General features: G+C 41.8%; 1 protein-coding gene across 1 annotated transcript; it reads left to right on the top strand.

Annotated features, from left to right (window-relative positions):
• Positions 1–9,193: 9,193 nt before the first annotated feature.
• LOC117350371 (olfactory receptor 1009-like) lies at positions 9,194–10,189 on the top strand. The gene has a single exon (XM_033924641.1). The coding sequence runs from the start codon at positions 9,194–9,196 to the stop codon at positions 10,187–10,189; it is 996 nt and encodes a 331-aa protein (XP_033780532.1).
• Positions 10,190–19,679: the final 9,490 nt, after the last annotated feature.

Consider the following 19,679-nt stretch of genomic DNA (forward strand, 5'->3'; position numbering starts at 1 on the left):
TATCATGTCTCCCCTCTCTCTGCGTTCCTCGAGAGAGTATAGCTGTAACTTACCTAGACGTTCTTCATATGGGAGATCCTTGAGTCCTGAGACCATCCTAGTGGCCAACCTCGGTTCCTTTGTGATGTATTCGCCAGGTAGTGCGTGGTTAATTGAAGCCACGTACCACTGATTCCTGATATAAATCTTGACATGCACATTGGATGCCAATCCTCACTGTTGTGTACCGCTGGGCACATCTTTTGTGGATGCCCCTGAACTGTCCGTGTCTTCCCATGTCCGCACCCTTTTTGAGTTGTGCATAATCCAATTTAGAGTCACGATGTCACACAGTGTCGCACAGCCAGATCAGCACTCACATCATAATTAGTGTCAATTAAGTTCTTGCAAGCTTCTAATCGAATCATTAGAGCCCATTAACTATTTTGGTCACCTTTTATAGAATTTGGGAGGCACACATGCCCATGTTTGGAATAATGGTCCATATACACATACAGGCCTGATTCTATAAGATGCCTAAAGTTAGGCACCTAGATTGGCAAGCCATACCTAGTAGTTTTAGGGTGGTTTGAAATGGGTAATTGATCTTATCTTATCTCCGCGAAGATTCCTGTCTTTCTAAATTCAAATCAAAGCTAAAAACATTTTTATTCAAGGATGCCTTTGACTGCTAATATCGCCTTAAGCAGATAGGATACTAACTCCCTTCCTTTCCTATCGAACACTGTATTTCTTCCCTCATCTCTCCTGTAATCATGTTTGTATGTCTTAGTCAATTATGATTATGCGTGAAATTATATATTTTTAGCCTTTTAATTATGTATACCGCTTAGACAATTATCCTTTCCCCATCCCTTTTACTAAACTGCAATAGCGGTTATTAGTGCAGGGAGCTGCACTGAATGCTCTGCGTTGCTCCCGACCCTCATAGGAACTCTATGAGCATCGGAAGCAGTGCGGAGCATCCAGCAAGGCTCCCTGCGCTAATAACCGCTATCGCAGTTTAGTAAAAGGGGTGGGGGATGGGGAGAGACTAAGCGGTATATCAAAGTTAGTAAAACTTGAAACTTACAAAGCCGTGGTATTGGCTGTTGCGTGGCAAACGCTCTGACTCCCATTAAATCCCATTGGGCGTTAGAGCGATTAGTGCAGCATCAGCCAGTTCTGCGGCTTTGTAAAAGGAACCCTATGTTAGGCGCATATGCTTAGCTGCCTTTTATAGAATTTCCCTACCAAATGTCCGGATTTCCCCACACATGTCCTTCTTTTCGAGGACATGTCCGGGGGGGGGGGTCTAAATCGCGTCAGGCGGGAGGAAATCGGTGCAAAGCTATAAGCACTAATTAATCCCCAAAATAAAAGAATGCCTCAGTTCCTCTCCAAGACTCTAGGAAAGCTCCAGAGTCCAATGGCCTCTTAATGTTTACACCTAAATGCTCAAAAACTCAACTGAGTCAATTTTTAAACACCATGGTGAGTGGCATTTTATTTTTTTAAAAAATCATATATATTCAGAGCAATATTCGGCTTCTTAATAGAAGAGGGACCGCTAAGGTGTTGGCATAGATTTTTCAAGCAATTCACTGAGGGCTACCGTGGGATCTTTCACATGCAGCCCCGTCGATCCTTAAGGTCAGAGAGCACCACGTGTTTATCTGTGAGGTAGACTAGTACCAGAGCTCTGGCTATTTCGATGGCAGGGGTGAAGCTTTGGAATAATCTGAGAATGAATAATAACTTTCAGAGTTTTAAAAAATTATTAAAAACTTCGCCTTTTATGGAAGCTTTTTAAGTGGTTAAGAAGCAGTAACTGAAGGAATGAAGTGATTCATGGAAATGTTATCTGAATATTGTTTTATTTTATTGTATTTTATACTGGGGTTTTTTTTGGGGGGGTTATCTTATGATTATGTGTTTGTTTGTGTTTAGGTATAAGCAGAATATAAGTTTTTTAAATAAAAATAACTAAATCCTCTGACAGGGTTGACTCGAGAAGACTTTGTCAGAGGGGTCACAGGGGTCTACCTAGCCCATGATACACCAGGCTAGGGTTACCAAATTTTCCGGTTGGAAAATTTGGACCCCTAGACCTGCTCCCTAGGCCTGCCCAATTCCACCCAATCCCAATCCGTCACGTCCCAGTCCCACCCCAATCCCGCCCTAGCCCCGCCCCCTCATCGGGCAGGACTGCATCCGCACATGCGCAGATGTGACGCGGTAACATCACACCGTGTGACGTGGTAAACATCACACATGCACATGACTTCATTGCGTGGTATCCGATGGCGCAGATGCCCTCCTGCCTGAGGGCGATTTGATAGAAGATTTTCAAACCTGGACAAAGTGTCGGGTTTTGAAAAGCCATCCGGACCCCCGGACATGTCCTTAAAAGGGCCCCACATCAGGCTGACCTAAAGTCCTCCCAGTCCAGTCAGCCATTTTTGCAAACAAACACTTCTTTTACGTAGTGTACAAGAGCACCTTTCTTGCAGTGTCAGCTATTCCATCCTTGCCAGGCTAGAAGGCTACTAGGAGCTTCCTGCACACACTCAGTGCCAGTCTAAGTCTTTTGCAACCATTAAAGGGCAAAAGTGTTAGATTGCATCACATAGTCTTGTAGCCTTTTACGACAGTGGATTATGAAAACATTCATGTCTCCGTCTTCTTTCCATACATCTGTGTTATATTATACCAATGATAATTTCCTCGAATTGTCAATGCAGCCAAAGAGATTAGAAGACCGCTGTATAAACCCCGATCTTAAAAAAGGTAAGATTTTCATATAACAACAAGAGTAAACTTAGAACCAGTGAAAACCAAACCTTTTGATAACATCTAAACCAAATCTACATACACACCCTTGCCTAGAGTGACTCCAATTTTAATGTGGACCCTTTTAAAGCAGCTGATAGAACAGGAGTTCTTAATCCAGCCCTTGGGTCACGCTCAAACAGTCAGGATTCAGGATATCCATAGTGAATAATCATGAGGCAGATTTGCATGCATTACCTCCATTGAATGCAAATCTCTCAAATGCATATTCATGGTGGGTATCCTGAAAACCTATCTGGCTGGGATATACCACTGTGATAGTAAGGAGAGGGGTTTGGCAGCTCCCTATGAAACGTCTGGATAGAGTTGAGAAAAGGAAACATGGACCCAAAGATTAGACCATTAACTGTACAGAGCACTATTATTGTTAATTGGGATTTATTAATTGCCTTTTCAGGAAGAAATTCACCCAAAGTGGTTTGCAATACATTGAATAGTCCTCAGGGAGACTCACAATCGGACTTCTCAAAATGCATTACAAGAGCACAAGAACTTCCGCTGTTTCCATCATGGGAGTAACGCTGTGGAACAAATTAACTGAACCACTGAGGGCTTTATCTGATATTCAGATGTTTAAAAAAATACTTAAACGGCATTATTTCTGGAAGCATTTCAATAAAAGATATGTTGTTTACTGCTGGTTTTTAAGACGAATAGTACTGTGAGGATTTAGGAAATCTTGGTTTTAAGATGTAACTAGTCATTTGTAAGTCAGGATATTTGTATGAGTCTTGTGCATTTTATGTTACATATGTTACTTTTGTAATGCCACTTAGGAATAGGCGGTTGATACATTTTTTAAAATAAATAATTAAATCTAGCTGGGCAATGGAGGGTTAAGTAACATGCCCAGGGTCAAAGGAAGTAGACTGGGATCAAAATCATAACCTCAGGGTGCCGAGGCAGCAGCTCTAACCACTAGGCTATGCCTCTCCTCAATATACTTGGATGATCCCCAAGCCTTATGAGATTATGTTCTATGGCTAGGTGAACCAAAGTTGAACCCTTTGGACAATACAGGTCCAATTATGTCTGGTGTAAAGCAAATACAGCATTCCATAGAGGTGTTATAATATTCTTCATCTTATTTTCCATCTGTTTGCTTTGTTTTGGACCCTGCTACATATTGGGCAGAAGATTTCAACATACTACTTAATGTTTGTCTCTCTTATGTATCTGTACAGTAGTGGGTATACTGAGGAGAGGTAGTCATACTGGCATTGTGCATATTTACTTCAAAATGACTTTGCTCATTTTTCATACGCTATCGTTTCCAATTCATTAATGATCCATTTTTGGAACACACCTGTCCTTGATCACAAGTGCATCACATCTTGGAATCATGTAGACAAAGCAGGGCTCCCTTGCTAGTTCCCTCCCACATGAGCTAATGATTTGCCATTTTCAACCTAAGGGATCATCTCCTAAAGGGATGTACATTGAGTATAAATACTTCTAGCTGCTGAGAATGGAGCTGATACTCATCTCTTGGCTACAGACAGTGCAATAATTTGTGTCTTGACTGAAGGAAGCTGTAATGATGGAGAAGACGTGATGAAGACCCTAAAGGTAAAGATGTTTGTTATTAGTATTGAAGGGTTCTAGGAAAGATGATGACCCTGAAGGTGAGGGATGTGGGATGTTTGTTGTTAGCTATTTGAGCTCCATCAATTCCTACTCTGCCAGTGACGAAAAGAATGCACAATAAATGGTAAGAGACATATTAGGATTCGCATGAACTGAAGAAGAAATGGATCTGAGGCTGTCCCAAAGATCTTATAATGTAATGGAAGGTAGTAATTACAGAAACATTGCATAAGACATGGGATGCAATACTGAAGAGAACACCATGAGATGGGGAGAAAGGTCCTGGTAAAGAGAGCGAGAAGGATCCGCGAGAGAGACAGACGAACAGAAGAGAGGCAAACTGCTATGAAGTCTGGGCTCTCGCAGTGGGAGATGGAGAAGACAGTGGAGCATAGCACGAATCAGGATAATTTTAGGAGATTTTTCTGAGCTAAAGAAGAGATACCTTTGAAAGCTAATCAAAAACTGCATTAAATTAGTCCAGTTTAGCACCTTATTTCCTTTGTGTTTTGTTGTATTTCTTCATATTACCTTTAAAAGTGGACTAACACAGCTATAACACCATTTGACTCAGGAGTCTCTTGTGAATTCAAGACAAGTTGGAAGACAATGAATGACTTGAAGAAACTTCACTGAGCTCTGTCGAACTTTGGTGTGGAAGACCAAGAGACATCCGTATGTAAATTTCCTTTCATTAAAGTAGATGAGAGTGGGATGTGAGTGGTTCATGTAAAAAGCATAAAACTAGGTGTTATGGTTTGTCAATGTTGTTAAACGTGGAATTATACTGTCCCTTTAGACTTACGCTGCTCTTCCATTCTGCGGTCCATCCGCTCTTTTGAAGATACATCATGTTTTAATGTTGCTCAGTGAATCCTGGGATAAAATCCTTTCCTTGGAAATACAGGTAGCCCAGGAATAGCAGAATGCAGTTTTGAAACTATGATTGGCTCAGGGATTTCACCTTCCTGGATCAGAGTTTATTTCGGACTGTGGTGCAAAATATTACAAAGTAACAAATAGCGGATAAAAACCAACATGGCCAGCTGCTCCATCCAGTAAAGTGGTTCACTCTGTGAATAAGGTGCAGATTATCCCCCCTCTATGCCTTTGGTAAAGTGTAATTGTCATTTAAGTTTTGCTTTGATCCATTTTCTTGGGGACAATGTTTCCAAATGGGTTAGTATTGCAGAAAATATGACAGTAATAGAAACATGGAAACATGATGGCAGATAAAGGCCAAATGGCCCATCCAGTCTGCACATCCGCAACAACCATTATCTCTTCCTCTCTCTATGAGATCCCACGTGCCTATCCCACACCTTTTTGAATACAAACACAGACTCTGTCCTTTTCCATGCATCTACCACCCTTTCTGTAAAAAAGTATTTCCTTAGATTTCTCCTGAGCCTATCACTTCTTAACTTCATCCTATGCCCTGTCGTTCCAGAGCTTCCTGTCAAATGAAAGAGACTCAACTCATGCGCATTTATGCCACGTAGGTATTTAAACGTCTCTATCATATCTCCCCTCTCCCGCCTATCCTCCAAAGTATATAGATTGAGAAGTCTGTCCCCATATGCCTTAAGTCTGTCCCCATGCACCATTTTAGTAGTCTTCCTCTGGACCGAATCCATCCTTTTTATATCTTTTTGAAGGTGCGGCCTCCAGAATCTTCTATGTTTATACCACACATTTTTTAATTCCATCACTGTTTGTGTCCCCACTTGGGAGGGTATTCAGGCATCCACCACCTTCACTGTGAAAAAGTATTCCATGATATTACTGCTTCCGCTTTGTTACCTCAATTCATGTCCTCTAGTTCTATAACTTCCCTGTCTCTGGAAAAGATAAGTTTGTGTATTAATATCTTTCAAGAATTTAAATGTCTAGATTATATCTCCTCTATCCCTTCTTTCCTCTAGGATATACATATTCAGGCCTTCAAGATTCTTGTGATATGTCTTTTGGTTCATGCTCCATATCATTGTGGTTGCCTTCTTCTGAACCAATTCAAATTTTTCTACATCCTTAGTTAGATAACATCTGATATGCGTAAGATCCAGTTACTAGTCACGAATAACTTCCATTACATATCTTTGAGGTAACCTCAATTCATTTCTTCTTCAGTTTATGCTTTCCTAATGCATTTCTTTTCATTCCAAAAATGATGTTGGAGAACTCTACTGGAGATTCTGTTGATGATGGGAGCAGGGGAACATGAATATCAGCCTGGGACTATTTAGTGATTGCCAGAGCCATCCTAGCCATGAGATAAGACTAGATGCTTACTCAGATCCCTAAAAGCAGACCAGGTTTCTCACAGTTCATTTCAAGGGAGATGTGATGGGTTTCCCAAGTTCACTTGGCCAATAATTTTAATAACCGTTGTTGAATTTTTCATCCAGGTTCTTGTCACCTTCATGGGGGAGAGTGTGGCGCAGTGGTTAAATTTGTGACCCTGGGCAAGTCACTTAATCCTCCCCCCCCCCCCATTGCCCCAGATACATTCAATAAATTGGAGCCCACTGGCAGAGATAGGGAAAATGCTTGAGTACCTGAATAAATTCATGTAAACCATTCTGAGCTCCCCTGGGGAGAACAGTCTAGAAAACTGAATGAATAAACAAATAAATGTGCTTTGGCAAAAGTTGTGTGTTTCATTGGCCTGATGAACAAAGAACTTGAAGATACATTAACTTGGTTCAACAAAAAGGTGTCACCTACGTCTAGGTTGTTGACCCTGATTTCTACATATCCAAGTGGACTGACAGAGCCATCACAATTCTCGGCTCAAGAAATTTAAGTTTATCTGTTTCAGGTTTCATTATACAGTGGGCTAGAATTACTGAAATGAAGAATCACATTGGTGCACTCTAATGCCATTGGCATTTGTTATTAAATTGGTCTTACTGCATAAATGGGACCTGCAATAAATAACGTGTGTGAACACATGCAAATGTAACAGTAAACCAAGCCCAGATTGTTAGTGTATGCATTATTTTCAGGTTTCAGGTTTATTATGTTTGCATCAAGCATCGTACTCACAGAGGCACTTGATTTGTTTTTTTGCATTTTATTGCTGTTTGTTCCAACACCTTATCCACCATGGACCCCTGAAGAAGGTGTGTTGTCCGAAACAAGGACCGTGTCGGGTCCCTTGGTTGGTTATAAGGTTGTATATTTCCTTTTTTTACTTATATTGCAATAAACAGTACCTGTATCTTGTACGTGGTCTGCAGTTTTCGTTTTGGTTTTTGCTCGCTGCTTTCTGTTCTTTCTGCTTAACCACTTCGGAACACAAAGTCAATTCAAGGAGGGTACAATCAATCAAAAGTCCAAGTTAGAAAGGAACTCCATCAATTAAAGGAGAGAAAAATAAAGACAGTTAAAAGCAATTAGTCCCACCAAAACTCCCATAGCCCAAGGGTCAAATAAGCCTTCACTGTCCCTTACTCCGGCCTTCATCTTGATGCCTGACTGGTCAATGGCTTTCAAAGCGGACTCCTTCACTGCTGGATCATCCCTAATGGTGTTCCGCAGGGGTCAGTGTTTGGACCGCTACTATTCAATGTATTCATAAATGATCTAGAAACAGGGACGAAGTACGAAATAATAAAATTCGCAGACGACACTAAACTATTTAATGGGGCTAGGACTAAAGAGGAATGCGAAGATTTACAAAGGGACCTGAACAAATTAGGGGAGTGGGTGACGAGATGGCAGATGAAGTTCAATGTAGAGAAATATAAGGTCTTGCACATGGGAAACAGAAACCCGAGGTACAGCTACACGATGGGAGGGCTGTTATTGAATGAGAGTACCCAAGAAAGGGACTTGGGGGTATTAGTGGACAAGACAATGAAGCTATCGGCACAGTGCGCAGTGGGCGCTAAGAAAGCAAATAGAATGCTAGGTATAATCAACAAGGGTATTACAACCAGAATGAAAGAAGTTATCCTGCCGTTGTATCGGGCGATGGTGCGCCCGCATCTGTAGTACTGCGTCCAATATTGGTCGCCGTACCTAAAGAAGGATATGGCGATACTTGAGAGGGTTCAGAAGCGACACGTTTGATTAAAGGTATGGAAAACCTTTCATACGCTGAAAGACTGGAGAAACTGGGACTCTTTTCCCTGGAGAAGCGGAGACTTAGACGGGATATGATTGAGACTTATAAGATCATGAAGGGCGTAGAGAAAGTGGCAAGGGACAGATTCTTCAAACTTTCGAAAACTACAAGAACAAGAGGGCATTCGGAAAAATTAAAAGGGGACAGATTCAGAACCAATGCTAGGAAGTCCTTCTTCACCCAATGGGTGGTGGACACCTGGAATGCGCTTCCAGAGGGTGTGATAGGACAGGAGTTCAAGAAGGGATTGGACAACTTTCTGAAGGAAAAGGGGATAGAAGGGTATAGATAGAGGGTTACGTACAGGTCTGGACCTGATGGGCCGCCGCGTGAGCGGACTGTTGGACATGATGGACCTCTGGTCTGACCCAGCAGAGGCACTGCTTATGTTCTTATATTATGTTCTCTGGGACTATAAACAGCCTCTTTCCAAGTTCCTTTCTATCCACATTATAAATGAGTGAACACCCAGATGTGGGTAGAGTGAAGAAGGCTGAACTTTGGGACTGATTTCTCCTTTCAACTGAGCTCATGGTTTCTGTGTCTGGGCAGGACCTGATAGCTTCCCCCTTCTGGGCATGCAATGACCTATTTTCAAATTCACTTTTTCCAATAATTTTTCTTTTTTATTTCCAGAATCCAATGGAAGAGGAAAATATCACTGAAGTGACCGAATTCATCATTCTGGGGTTTCCTGAATTTCCAGAGCTGCAAATCCCCCTTTTCCTTCTGTTTTTACTGATTTACCTGATCATCTTGATGGGGAACCTCACTATTATAACCATGACGTGTCTGGACTCTCGTCTGCACACCCCCATGTACTTCTTCCTCTGTAACTTGTCCTTCCTTGATATCTCTTACACTTCAGTCACTCTCCCCAAACTGCTGGATATCTTCTTAAGGAAGAGTCAGCATATTTCTAAAAACGGGTGCTTTGCACAGATGTATTTTTTCTTATTTTCAGTCTGTGTTGAATATGTTCTGCTTACAGTTATGAGTTACGACCGCTATGTTGCAATATGTCACCCACTGCGTTATGCTACGATTATGGATCCGAGACTCTGCGTATTGATGGCAGCAGGGACTTGGATCTTTGGCTTTTTCGTACCAATGACACACACTGTCCTTGTATCAGGGTTATCCTATTGTGGGTCTAACGAGATTAACCATTTCTTCTGCGATCCCTCAGCTCTCCTACAGCTCTCCTGTACCAGTACTTCTACCGTTGAAAGTGTGACATACATTATAGGAAGTTTTGTAACCCTGCCCTGCCTCATTTCAACTCTTGTATCATATATCTACATCATCTCCACCATCCTGAGGATTCGTTCTTCAGAAGGGAGACGCAAAGCCTTCTCCACCTGCTCCTCCCATCTCACAGTCGTTATTCTTTTCTACGGAACTCTGATCTTTTCGTATGAAAGGCCAACTTCCACACAGTCACTCAGTCAAAACAAGCTCTCTGCAATGTTCTTTAATGGTTTAATACCTATGTTCAACCCCATGATTTACAGCCTAAAAAATCAAGAGGTCAAAAAGGCCCTAAGAAAAGCCTTTACTAGAAAATTATTGTCAAGGCGACAGAAGAACATGTTGTCTCCCTCTGATTGTAAAACGATGTGGTTGTCCCAGAGATAGAGTGACATACAGCTTGTACATGGAAGCCATCTTATTGAGTGAGACACTTCTTCCCGATAATATATTTGTGGTTTGCTATTAAAGAAAATCAAACTCCAGACCAAAATGGCATATATAATCCATGCTCCTACTATACAAGGTTCATTGTCATATGTGATTTATGTTTATTATGGTGGCTCAATCAGGACAAACAATATGTAAAAGCAAATAAATCCATCCATCCATTCTTCTGTCAGGGTGTGATACCGGCCTTGAAATTTCGTTGATTGTCTTGAGGGAAAGGTGGAACAGTGTTTAAAGTGTTGGTCATGACATTAAAAAAAAAAAAAAAAATGCATACATTTTCAGAACTACAATAGGAACGGCACTTCACATAGGTGGACAGCGCTTGCCCAGGCCCTATAATACTCACTGTAGTCCTTTAAGAGGATAATTTATAACATGGTGCCTAAGTTAATTGGGAAGGAAGACGTCTGTGTTCTTTATTTAAAAAAAAAAAAAAAAAAAAGCATAACAAAATCTTTCAGAATTTGCACCTATATCAAAGGCCAAGAGATTAAGGGTCATGGGTCAAGGCAATGGTGTAGTAAGGGGAGGACTGGAGGGCGGTCCGCCCCGGGTGTCATCTTGGTGAGGGCATAGGCACCCGTCCTCTCCTCTGCACCCCTCCCACTGCTGCGCGTGCGCATCACTTCCCTACCCATACCTCTGTAACGTTCCTTGCCCGAGCAGCAACTCCCAACCTGCTGTTGCACCAACGTCAGTTCTTCCTCTGATGTCACTTCCTGAAGCCGCGCCTAGGAAGTGATGTGAGCGGAAGAGCTGACGCTGGTACGACAGCAGGTTGGGGGTTACTGCTCACGCCAGGAACGTTACAGAGGTACGGTGGAAGGGATGTGGCAGGAGGAGGCGGGGAAGGAACGAGTTCAGGCTTACTTTTTTCAAGAAGCTTTTAGTAATACTTGAGGAGAGTTGATGGTTGGCTTGGAATTATATTTTGTTTTGACTTTTGAAAAGTACATTGTAATTGCGTCAGTTTTAACTTTGGATTGTTTGACGATGCTCTTGGTTGTTTGTCTATTCATTTACTTGTGTGCGTATCCCACTTAGATTGTTACATATGAATTGCCGCTGTTGGGTCATACCGGTGGTCCATCTTGCCCAGCAGTCCGCTCACGTGGTGGCCCTCTGGTCAAAGACCAGCACCCTAACTGAGTATGTTCCGGTTCAGCAGGAACTTATCTAACTTTGTCTTGAATCCCTGGAGGGTGTTTTCCCCCATGACAGACTCCGGAAGAGAGTTCCAGTTTTCTACCCTCTCTGGGTGAAGAAGAACTTCCTTACGTTCGTACGGAATCTATCCCCTTTCAATTTTAGAGAGTGCCCTCTCGTTCTCCCTACCTTGGAGAGGGTGAACAACCTGTCCTTATCTACTAAGTCTATTCCCTTCAGTACCTTGAATGTTTTGATCATGTCCCCTCTCAATCTCCTCTGTTCGAGGGAGAAGAGGCCCAGTTTCTCTAGTCTTTCGCTGTATGGCAACTCCTCCAGCCCCTTAACCAACTTAGTCGCTCTTCTCTTGTTGTGATATGCAGGATATAAGTGTTTTAAATAAAAATAAATTTAGATCTACTGCCTGAGTCTAGCAGTGGAGTAATGGATAATTTAATTATATTTATGAAGCAGAACTTAGTTGTTTCTTTGTCTTGAGCATTGTGAGATATTCAGCCTCAGTGATGCTTCTCCAAAGGGACTTAACAGTGCATATAAATACTTCTGGGTCCTTTGGATTGCAAGATCGGGGCTACGCAGTTCATCTGTTATTTTGAAGTTTATTCATAGTCGCAAAGATTCCAGCTTGTAAAAACATCACACATTATACAGTAAGGAGCTCTGACAGAGAACAGAACGGACTAAATTCTTCCAGTCTTCTATGGTCAACTAGGGTAATGCTTCTTCTAAGACGCATCCTCCACAAACATAGATGTACAGTGTTTCTTCTAATGCCATCCCTCTGCATGGAGGATGCTGCAGTGCAATAGATTCATATTTTCACATGTGGTGACCAATGTTCCCTCTAAGGATTGATGAGGTGTGTGCAAAAAAAAATATGCATGAGCGACAAGTTACATACTCCACAAATTTATGAGCAGGCGCAGAGGACGAGTGCCCGTGAGATTGTGGGAGGGTTAAATACTCAAAACTTAGAAGAATAACAATTTACTTAAAGTTTTTGTTTCGCCAGCTTTCTGGTATCTTTACATACAGTGGCGTACCTAGCATATGTAACACCCGGGGGCCCATCATTTTTTGCCACCCCCCCCCATCAATATGAAAAACATGATTTTTAGTAACAAGCCACATGTCACACATGAGTACCTAGGAAAAGGCAGCATCTTACATATTGCAGTGAGCAGTACATCAATACACCCATTGTAAAACTAAACAAGCCAGACCAGCACAGATCAATCCTACACCGTCAATCCTAACAGAAAACTATGTCTTTCGAACACACAGAACACAGAAAACACCTTCGCCTAGTATGAAATATGTCATCACAAACTAACCCCTCCCCTTTTACAAAACTGTAGTGTGGATTTTAACCACGGTGGTAACAGCTCTGTCGCTCATAGAATTCTGAGCATCAGAGCTGCTACCACCACGGCTGGCGCTAAAAAATGCTCCAGTTTTGTAAAAGGGGGGATAAAATAGAAATACACAGCTTCAACGCTCTAGCTCAGGGATGCCCAAACTTTTTGGGCTTGCGAGCTGAGCTACTTTAAAATGACCAAGTCAAAATGATCTACCAACAATAAAATTAAAAAACACAAAGCACACTATACGCTGAAAAAATGTTAATTATCATTCCCATTCTGGTTTTTTTCAAAGAGGTCAAGGCAGATGACTCTATGCATTGTCACCTCAGTAACAACCATACAAAAATAGACAAATATACCCCCCTTCCTTTTTATTAAACCACAATAGCAGTTTTTAGCGTAGGGAACTGCGCTAAATGCCCAGCGCTGCTCTCGACGCTCATAGGCTCCCTGCGCTAAAAAACACTATTGCGGTTTAGTAAAAGGGGGCCATAGTGCAAAATATAGACAGCATATATAAATTCAGACACATTTTGATCACTAAATTTAAAATAAAATCATTTTTCCTACCTTGTCTGGTGATTTCATGAGTCTCTGGTTGCACTTTCATCTTCTGACTGTGCATCCAATCTTTCTTCCCTTCTTTCAGCCTGTATGCTTCCTCTCCTCCAGACCTCATTCCCTCCCTTAACTTTTTCTTCCTCTCTCCCTGCCCTTTCTTTTTTCTCTCTTGATGCCCCCTTTCTTTTGCTGGGAGTTCCTGTAGTCTCTAGTCTCTCGAGACTACGTCGGGAACTCCCTACAGCCATTTCCTAATGGCGATCTGCACGGAGCAGGAGCGTAGGAAGATCGCTCCTGCCCCGAAAACCCTCTAGACCACCAGGTAAGGCCGGGAAGGCGGCAGGGAGGTGGGGGTGGGTCAGAGCCAGATAATCATGGTTTTTTAGCATTCGCGGTCCGGCTCTGCCCTTATCCCCCGCGAATGAAGAGGGAGAAGTGTATTACTTTTAAAATTCTATATGGTATTTTCATTCCTCTTGTCCCTTTATTATGGAATGCATATAGATTCTCCTCTGCAAGAAGCACCCAACAATTCAAACTCTCCCTTCCTTCAGCGAAAGGAATCAAGAATTTCAGTCAATCGTTGGTCTTCAAATTATCTCAATTACGGAACGCGTTTCCTCTTAACTTAAGAGGTCCTGGTCCTTTTCAACTTTTTTGCAAATCTTTAAAAACTATTTTATTTGCTAATCATTTCGGAAATCAGCCATACTAATATTTCTCTCTGTTATTTTCTTATTCTTTGTACTTTTTTTGTTTCTGTTAACTGAGTCGCGCTCCACTTTGGTTGAAGACCCGGTATACAAAGCTAAGGCCTTCTTCTATCAAACTGCGATAACAGTTTTTAGCATAGGGAGCCGCGCTGAATGGTCCGCACTGCTCCCAACGCTCATTCCTATGAGCATCGGAAACAGCGCGGTCCATTCAGTGTGGCTCCCAGCGCTAAAACCTGCAATCGAAGTTTGAAAGAAGAGGGGCTAAATTTTAGTTTAACAGACTATGGACTTTTCCTCTAGGAAATTGTCCAAACCTTTCTTAAAACCAGCTGAGCGCAAGAGCAAATCGCTCATGCGTTTAATAATAATAATAACAACTTTATTTTTGTATACCGCAATACCATAAAACAGTTCAGAGCGGTTTACAGGAGAAGAGACTGTACAGAGTCAGATTAACCAGGGTAAAGTAACCAGTAACAGTAACAATTAAAATTAAAAAGTAAGATAGGTACTTAGAAATTCCCTTACTGTCCCGAAGGCTCACAATCTAACTAAAGTACCTGGAGAATAACAAAGAAGTGAAAATAGAGTTAGAGGAAAAATAAGAAATAAACATTCCAACAAGACTACATTGATCTAAAATACTTTGGAAGGATGAAGAGAGGAGAGAAAGGAATATATATAGTTACAAGGGAGTGCAGGATGAGGATAGTAAGGTCCGGGGAAGAAGAGGTATATAGGTGAGGAAATTTTACTTGGCCGCTCATAAAAATATTTCCAAATCTAGAAAATTGTTGGTTTGAAGAACTTGTTGCTCACATGAAAAAAAATATTTTTTTGCACACACCCAGCCAATCCTTACAATTACTTTATGCAACTGGCTTTGCTATGGCTAAATCACACCATCAACAATAGCTCTTCTGACAAGTTCATGCTGAACCAGAACGTTCGCATGTAGGACTAGTCTCAGTTAGGACACTGGTCTTTGACCAGAGGGCCACCCTGTGAGCAGACTGCTGGGCACGATGGACCACTGGTCTGACCCTGCAGCGGCAATTATGTTCTTATTGAATTGTATAATGCATCTGATGCTCGGAGTCCAAAGTCAAGACACTGCTTTGGTCAAATGAGTTACATTTTCTTTATAAACAGACCTGTAGTTTTAATTAAACTTTGGAATTAATTGCCAGAGAATGTGGTGAAAGCACTTAGATTAGCAGGGTTTGAAAAAGGTTTGGATCATTTCCTAAAACAAAAGTCCTCAAGCCATTATTAAGATGGATTGGGGAAATCCACAGCTTATTCCTAAAATAAGCAGCATAAAATCTGTTTTACAGCTTGGGACCTGTGCCCTGCGATGACCATTGTTGGAAACAGGATACTGGGTTTAATGGACCTTCGCTCTGTCCCAGTAAGGCAACTCTTATGTTCTTATAGTTGAAGCTCTAAGCCCAAACTATTTCTGTATGTTGGTTCCTTCATCTCCATAAACTAATCAGTTACGTCTTCCATTTCAAAGGAGTAATTCAGATACATGTAATTAACTGGATGGGTTGGTGGATGAATTCTTCTGACTGATAAATTAGACATATATTTCATGAGTAGAGACCTTTGGTGATTGAAGTACACAATGTTTTTGATTGATGACTACTATTACTATGAATTATTTCTATAGCACTACCAGACGCACACAGCACTGCACAGAGAAGAAAACAGTCCCTGCTTGAAAGAGCTTAGAATCTAAACAGGATGTCAAGGATACAGTTAAGGGGAACAGATGGAGGGCAGAGGAGCAGGGTTAAGGATTGAAAGCTATAAGAAAAAGGTGGGTTTTCACTCTGCTTTTAAACAAGGGAAGGGGCTTGACGGACAAAATTTGGGTAATTTATTCCAGACATAGGGGGCAGCTAGATGAAAGGAACGAAGTCTGGAATTGGCAGTGGAAGATAAGGGTAACACTAAGAGTGACTTATCTGAGGAATGGGAGGTGTATAAGGAGAGAGAAGCGAGGAGAGAGACAGGGACAGCAGAATGAACACACTTGTAGGTCAGCATAAGAACATAAAAATTGCCGCTGCTGGGTCAGACCAGCAGTCCATCCTGCCCAGAAGTCCGTTCACACAGCGGCCCTCAGATCAATAAGCTCTTGAACTGTATGTGATGGCAGATAGGGAGCCAGTGAAGCAACTTAAGCTTTGCACAGATTGCAAGGGGCAGAGGCGACACTGAGGGATACCAGTTAGGAGTAGATTGCAGTAGTCTAAGCCTGAGGTCACAGGGGCACCTCATCCCCTTACACTGTCCTGTGAGTCACAGGAGGGCGATATGGTCCTTCTCTCCAGGACTCCCAATGCCTGTCTGCAACTGAAATCTCCCATCTGCTCAGAGCTGTGTCTAAATCTCCAGCAATCTCAGATCTCATCTAGGAATCAGTCCTGGAGGAAATGGGAACCTGCGATTCCTTTTACTGTCCTGTGGAAAGCTGGCACTGAATAGGGACCCCATGAGCCTATTCATCTTAATTTAACAGAAATCAGCCATACGCTATCACTTGCCTTTGTAATAAAAGGGGGGGGGGGTGGTACACCAGACTAGAACATATGAAGGACTTGTGATAGGCATCACTGACAAGATTAAAGAAGTTAGAATCTACTGAAACTCCGATTATAGAAAGCTTTTTACTATTTCAATAAAGTCATACAGTACATGAGAGCAACTTATGGGCTCTTGCATTCTAATATAATGTTTTTAAGAATATAAGAGTTGCCATACTAGGACAGACCAAATGTCCATCAAGCCCTGTATTCTATTTCCAACAGTGGCCAACCCAGGTCTCAAGTACCTAGCTAGATCCCAAGTAGTAAAAGAGTTTATACTGCTTATCCTAGGAATAAGCAGTGGACTTCTCCAAGCCATCTGAAAAATGGCCTATGGACTTCTCTTTTAGGAAATTATCCAAACCTTTTTTAAACCTCACTAAGCTAACTGATTTCACTCTGGCCATAGTCATTTTACTGCATGTTGGTGACTGATATCTGGGACTGTGAGATCTGAGTTCTGGCTGAAAAGCCCTCTAGAAGATCTCAAATAGTTGGACTAGGACTCTTTAGAGGTGGCCTAATGGAAGGTGTTCATGCTTTTGGAGCAAGGGGCTGACAGTTCAAATCCTTTTCTTTACAAATGTCTTATCTATTTTAAAAATCAAATGAGAGAGACAAAGGTGTAAGGGAGAGAAAAGTCACTGTGTAATTGGTGGTCTAGTGGAAGGTGTTCATGCTTTTGGAGCAAGAGGATGAAGGTTCAAATCCTTTCAGTGTATAGCTATCTTTATGTAGTTGTAAATTTCAGTTCAGGGCATAAAGGGAAGGAAAGGGAAGCAGGCCTTTTTCCCCCATGGTGGGTCAGAGGAAAGATGGGTTGCTTTCAACCAAATCATCCTCAGCTTTCTATGACCAAATAGTTTGACTTTTAAACCCAAATCAAGGAAGGAGACATAAGGAGAAAACATAAACCAACTTTTGTCAGTTCAGTGGTGGACTAGAGAATAAGTTTGTTACCTTGCACCAAGTCCTGGGTTCAACTCCCCTGACTGGATGTTTGAATTTTAAATCCAAATCAAAAGCATGAAGAAAGGTACAAAGGGAAGAAACCAAAAATACCTAAGGTCTGGCTGTCTTGTGGCTCAGTGGCTAAAGGGCTTGGATCCAATATCAAAGGTCACAGGTTCAAGTCTAGTTTTGTATGAAGCTAGATAGGTTGGAGCAGGTAAGCATGTGGATTGGAGGGGGGTTAGAGACCTGGTGGGGCTAGAGAGAAGGTTGGTGGAGGGTGTTCAAAGCAGCTGGGGATTATGCTACTTTTTACTATGAGAAATGGACTAAATTTGAGTAAAACCACCCTCTTCTCTTAGAGCAGCATCACTCCCTATTTGAGGCTTGAACCTTCAGCCTCCTGTTACTAACCCAGCACTCAACCCTTAAGCCAGCCAGGCTTTCACATCAAGAGCTTTTCAGAACTTGTATTTGTCCATCTCTGAGCTCAAGTCCTAGTAGTTGACACAAAAACAGACTTCCCTTAACTTGGAGCAGTATCAGCCCCAACTCCATAGCAGAGACTTGAACCTTCAGTCTTCTGTTACTAATGCAGCACTCAACCCTTCAGCCAGCCAAGCTTTCACAGCAAAGTGCTTTTCAGAACTTCTATTTCACCATCTCTAGGTTCAAATCACCACAGCAAATACAAGAACACTTGTAGAGTGACAACTTTCCTGCCTTTACCTTAGTCCTGAAAACAAAGGCAGCATTAAGAATTGTGGGTTCAAATCTCAAGGACCATTCATGAAAGCAATTTGGGTAAGTTGTGGTCTTGAACCTTACACTTGCCTGCTTTGAGGATGCTGGAGATTTAGTTAACTTTTTCTACCATATTCTCCAGCAATGAATTTCAGAGTTTAATTACAGTGTGAAGAAATATTTTCTCTGGATTGTTTTAAATCTACTACTTAGTTGCTTCAGCGCATACCTTGTGAATCGCTTGTTGACTCTTTCCAAAAATACATCTACCCTTTCTACTCCACTCAGTATTTTATGGACCTCCATCATATCACCCCTGAGCTGTGTGTTCTCCAAACTTGTTTAGACTGAACCATTACTCAGTAGGAGGGCCATGTCATCAAGACAGCTCTGCAGTCAGTAGTTGTGTATGGTAATAGTCTGTAAATTGTTTCTTTCCTAATCATTTTCTTTTGTGCAGTCACACTAGACCAGTCCAGAACAAATGGGTTGTGTCCACCTACTAGCAGATAGAGACAAATACTAAACGTTCCAGGCTGCATGATACCCTGAAAGAGCAAACATAATAGCTTTACTGGATCAGACTAGTGGTCCTTCTAGCCCAGTATCCCATCTTCACGGAGGTCAATCCAAGTAATAAGAACCTGGCAAAAACCCAAATAGTATCAGCATTCTGTGCTATTGACCCATGTCTGTCTTGACAGCAGACTATGGACTCTTCCTCCAAGAACTTTTCCAAATCTTTTTTTAAACCAGCTACATTAATGACTTTGCCAAAGGATGTGCTAAGAGCAAGGGAAGCTCTTGGGACTTTTCTCCATCTCCATCCACTGGAAGATGAACATAACCCATTCATTCTGAACTAGTCTGGCAGAAATGGCATGGGAATGGTTGTTAAAATACATATAAATTCAAGTTAGCAGGGATTAACTTAGTTCCTGAAGCCTCCTCTCATTTGGCGTTTCTCTAGATGCAATTCTCTATCATTAAATATGGCTAAAAGATGTAGAAGTAACCTCAGAGGATGGCTTTGTCCCAATCATTCTAGAGTATCAGCTGATATAGGAGGAAGTGAGAAGTACTCAAGATCTTATCCACTTAAGCCTTGCTCAACAGTCCCTCTGCAGCTGTTATTTCCCAAGGCCCTCATATCAAGATAAAGTAGAGCCTGTTGGGATCTAAGAGCTGGCTAGTGCCTGACTTCCAAAGCTCGTATGGGAAGACAGTCTCTTTACGTGGACACAGACCAACACAATTTATAAACACAGTAAATGCTGAAATTTCTCACCTTCCAGAGGAATAAGGTTGACACCCAAGTGCAAAG

Source organism: Geotrypetes seraphini, chromosome 16 (genome assembly GCF_902459505.1).
Source record: "Geotrypetes seraphini chromosome 16, aGeoSer1.1, whole genome shotgun sequence".
Classification (NCBI taxonomy): domain Eukaryota; kingdom Metazoa; phylum Chordata; class Amphibia; order Gymnophiona; family Dermophiidae; genus Geotrypetes; species Geotrypetes seraphini.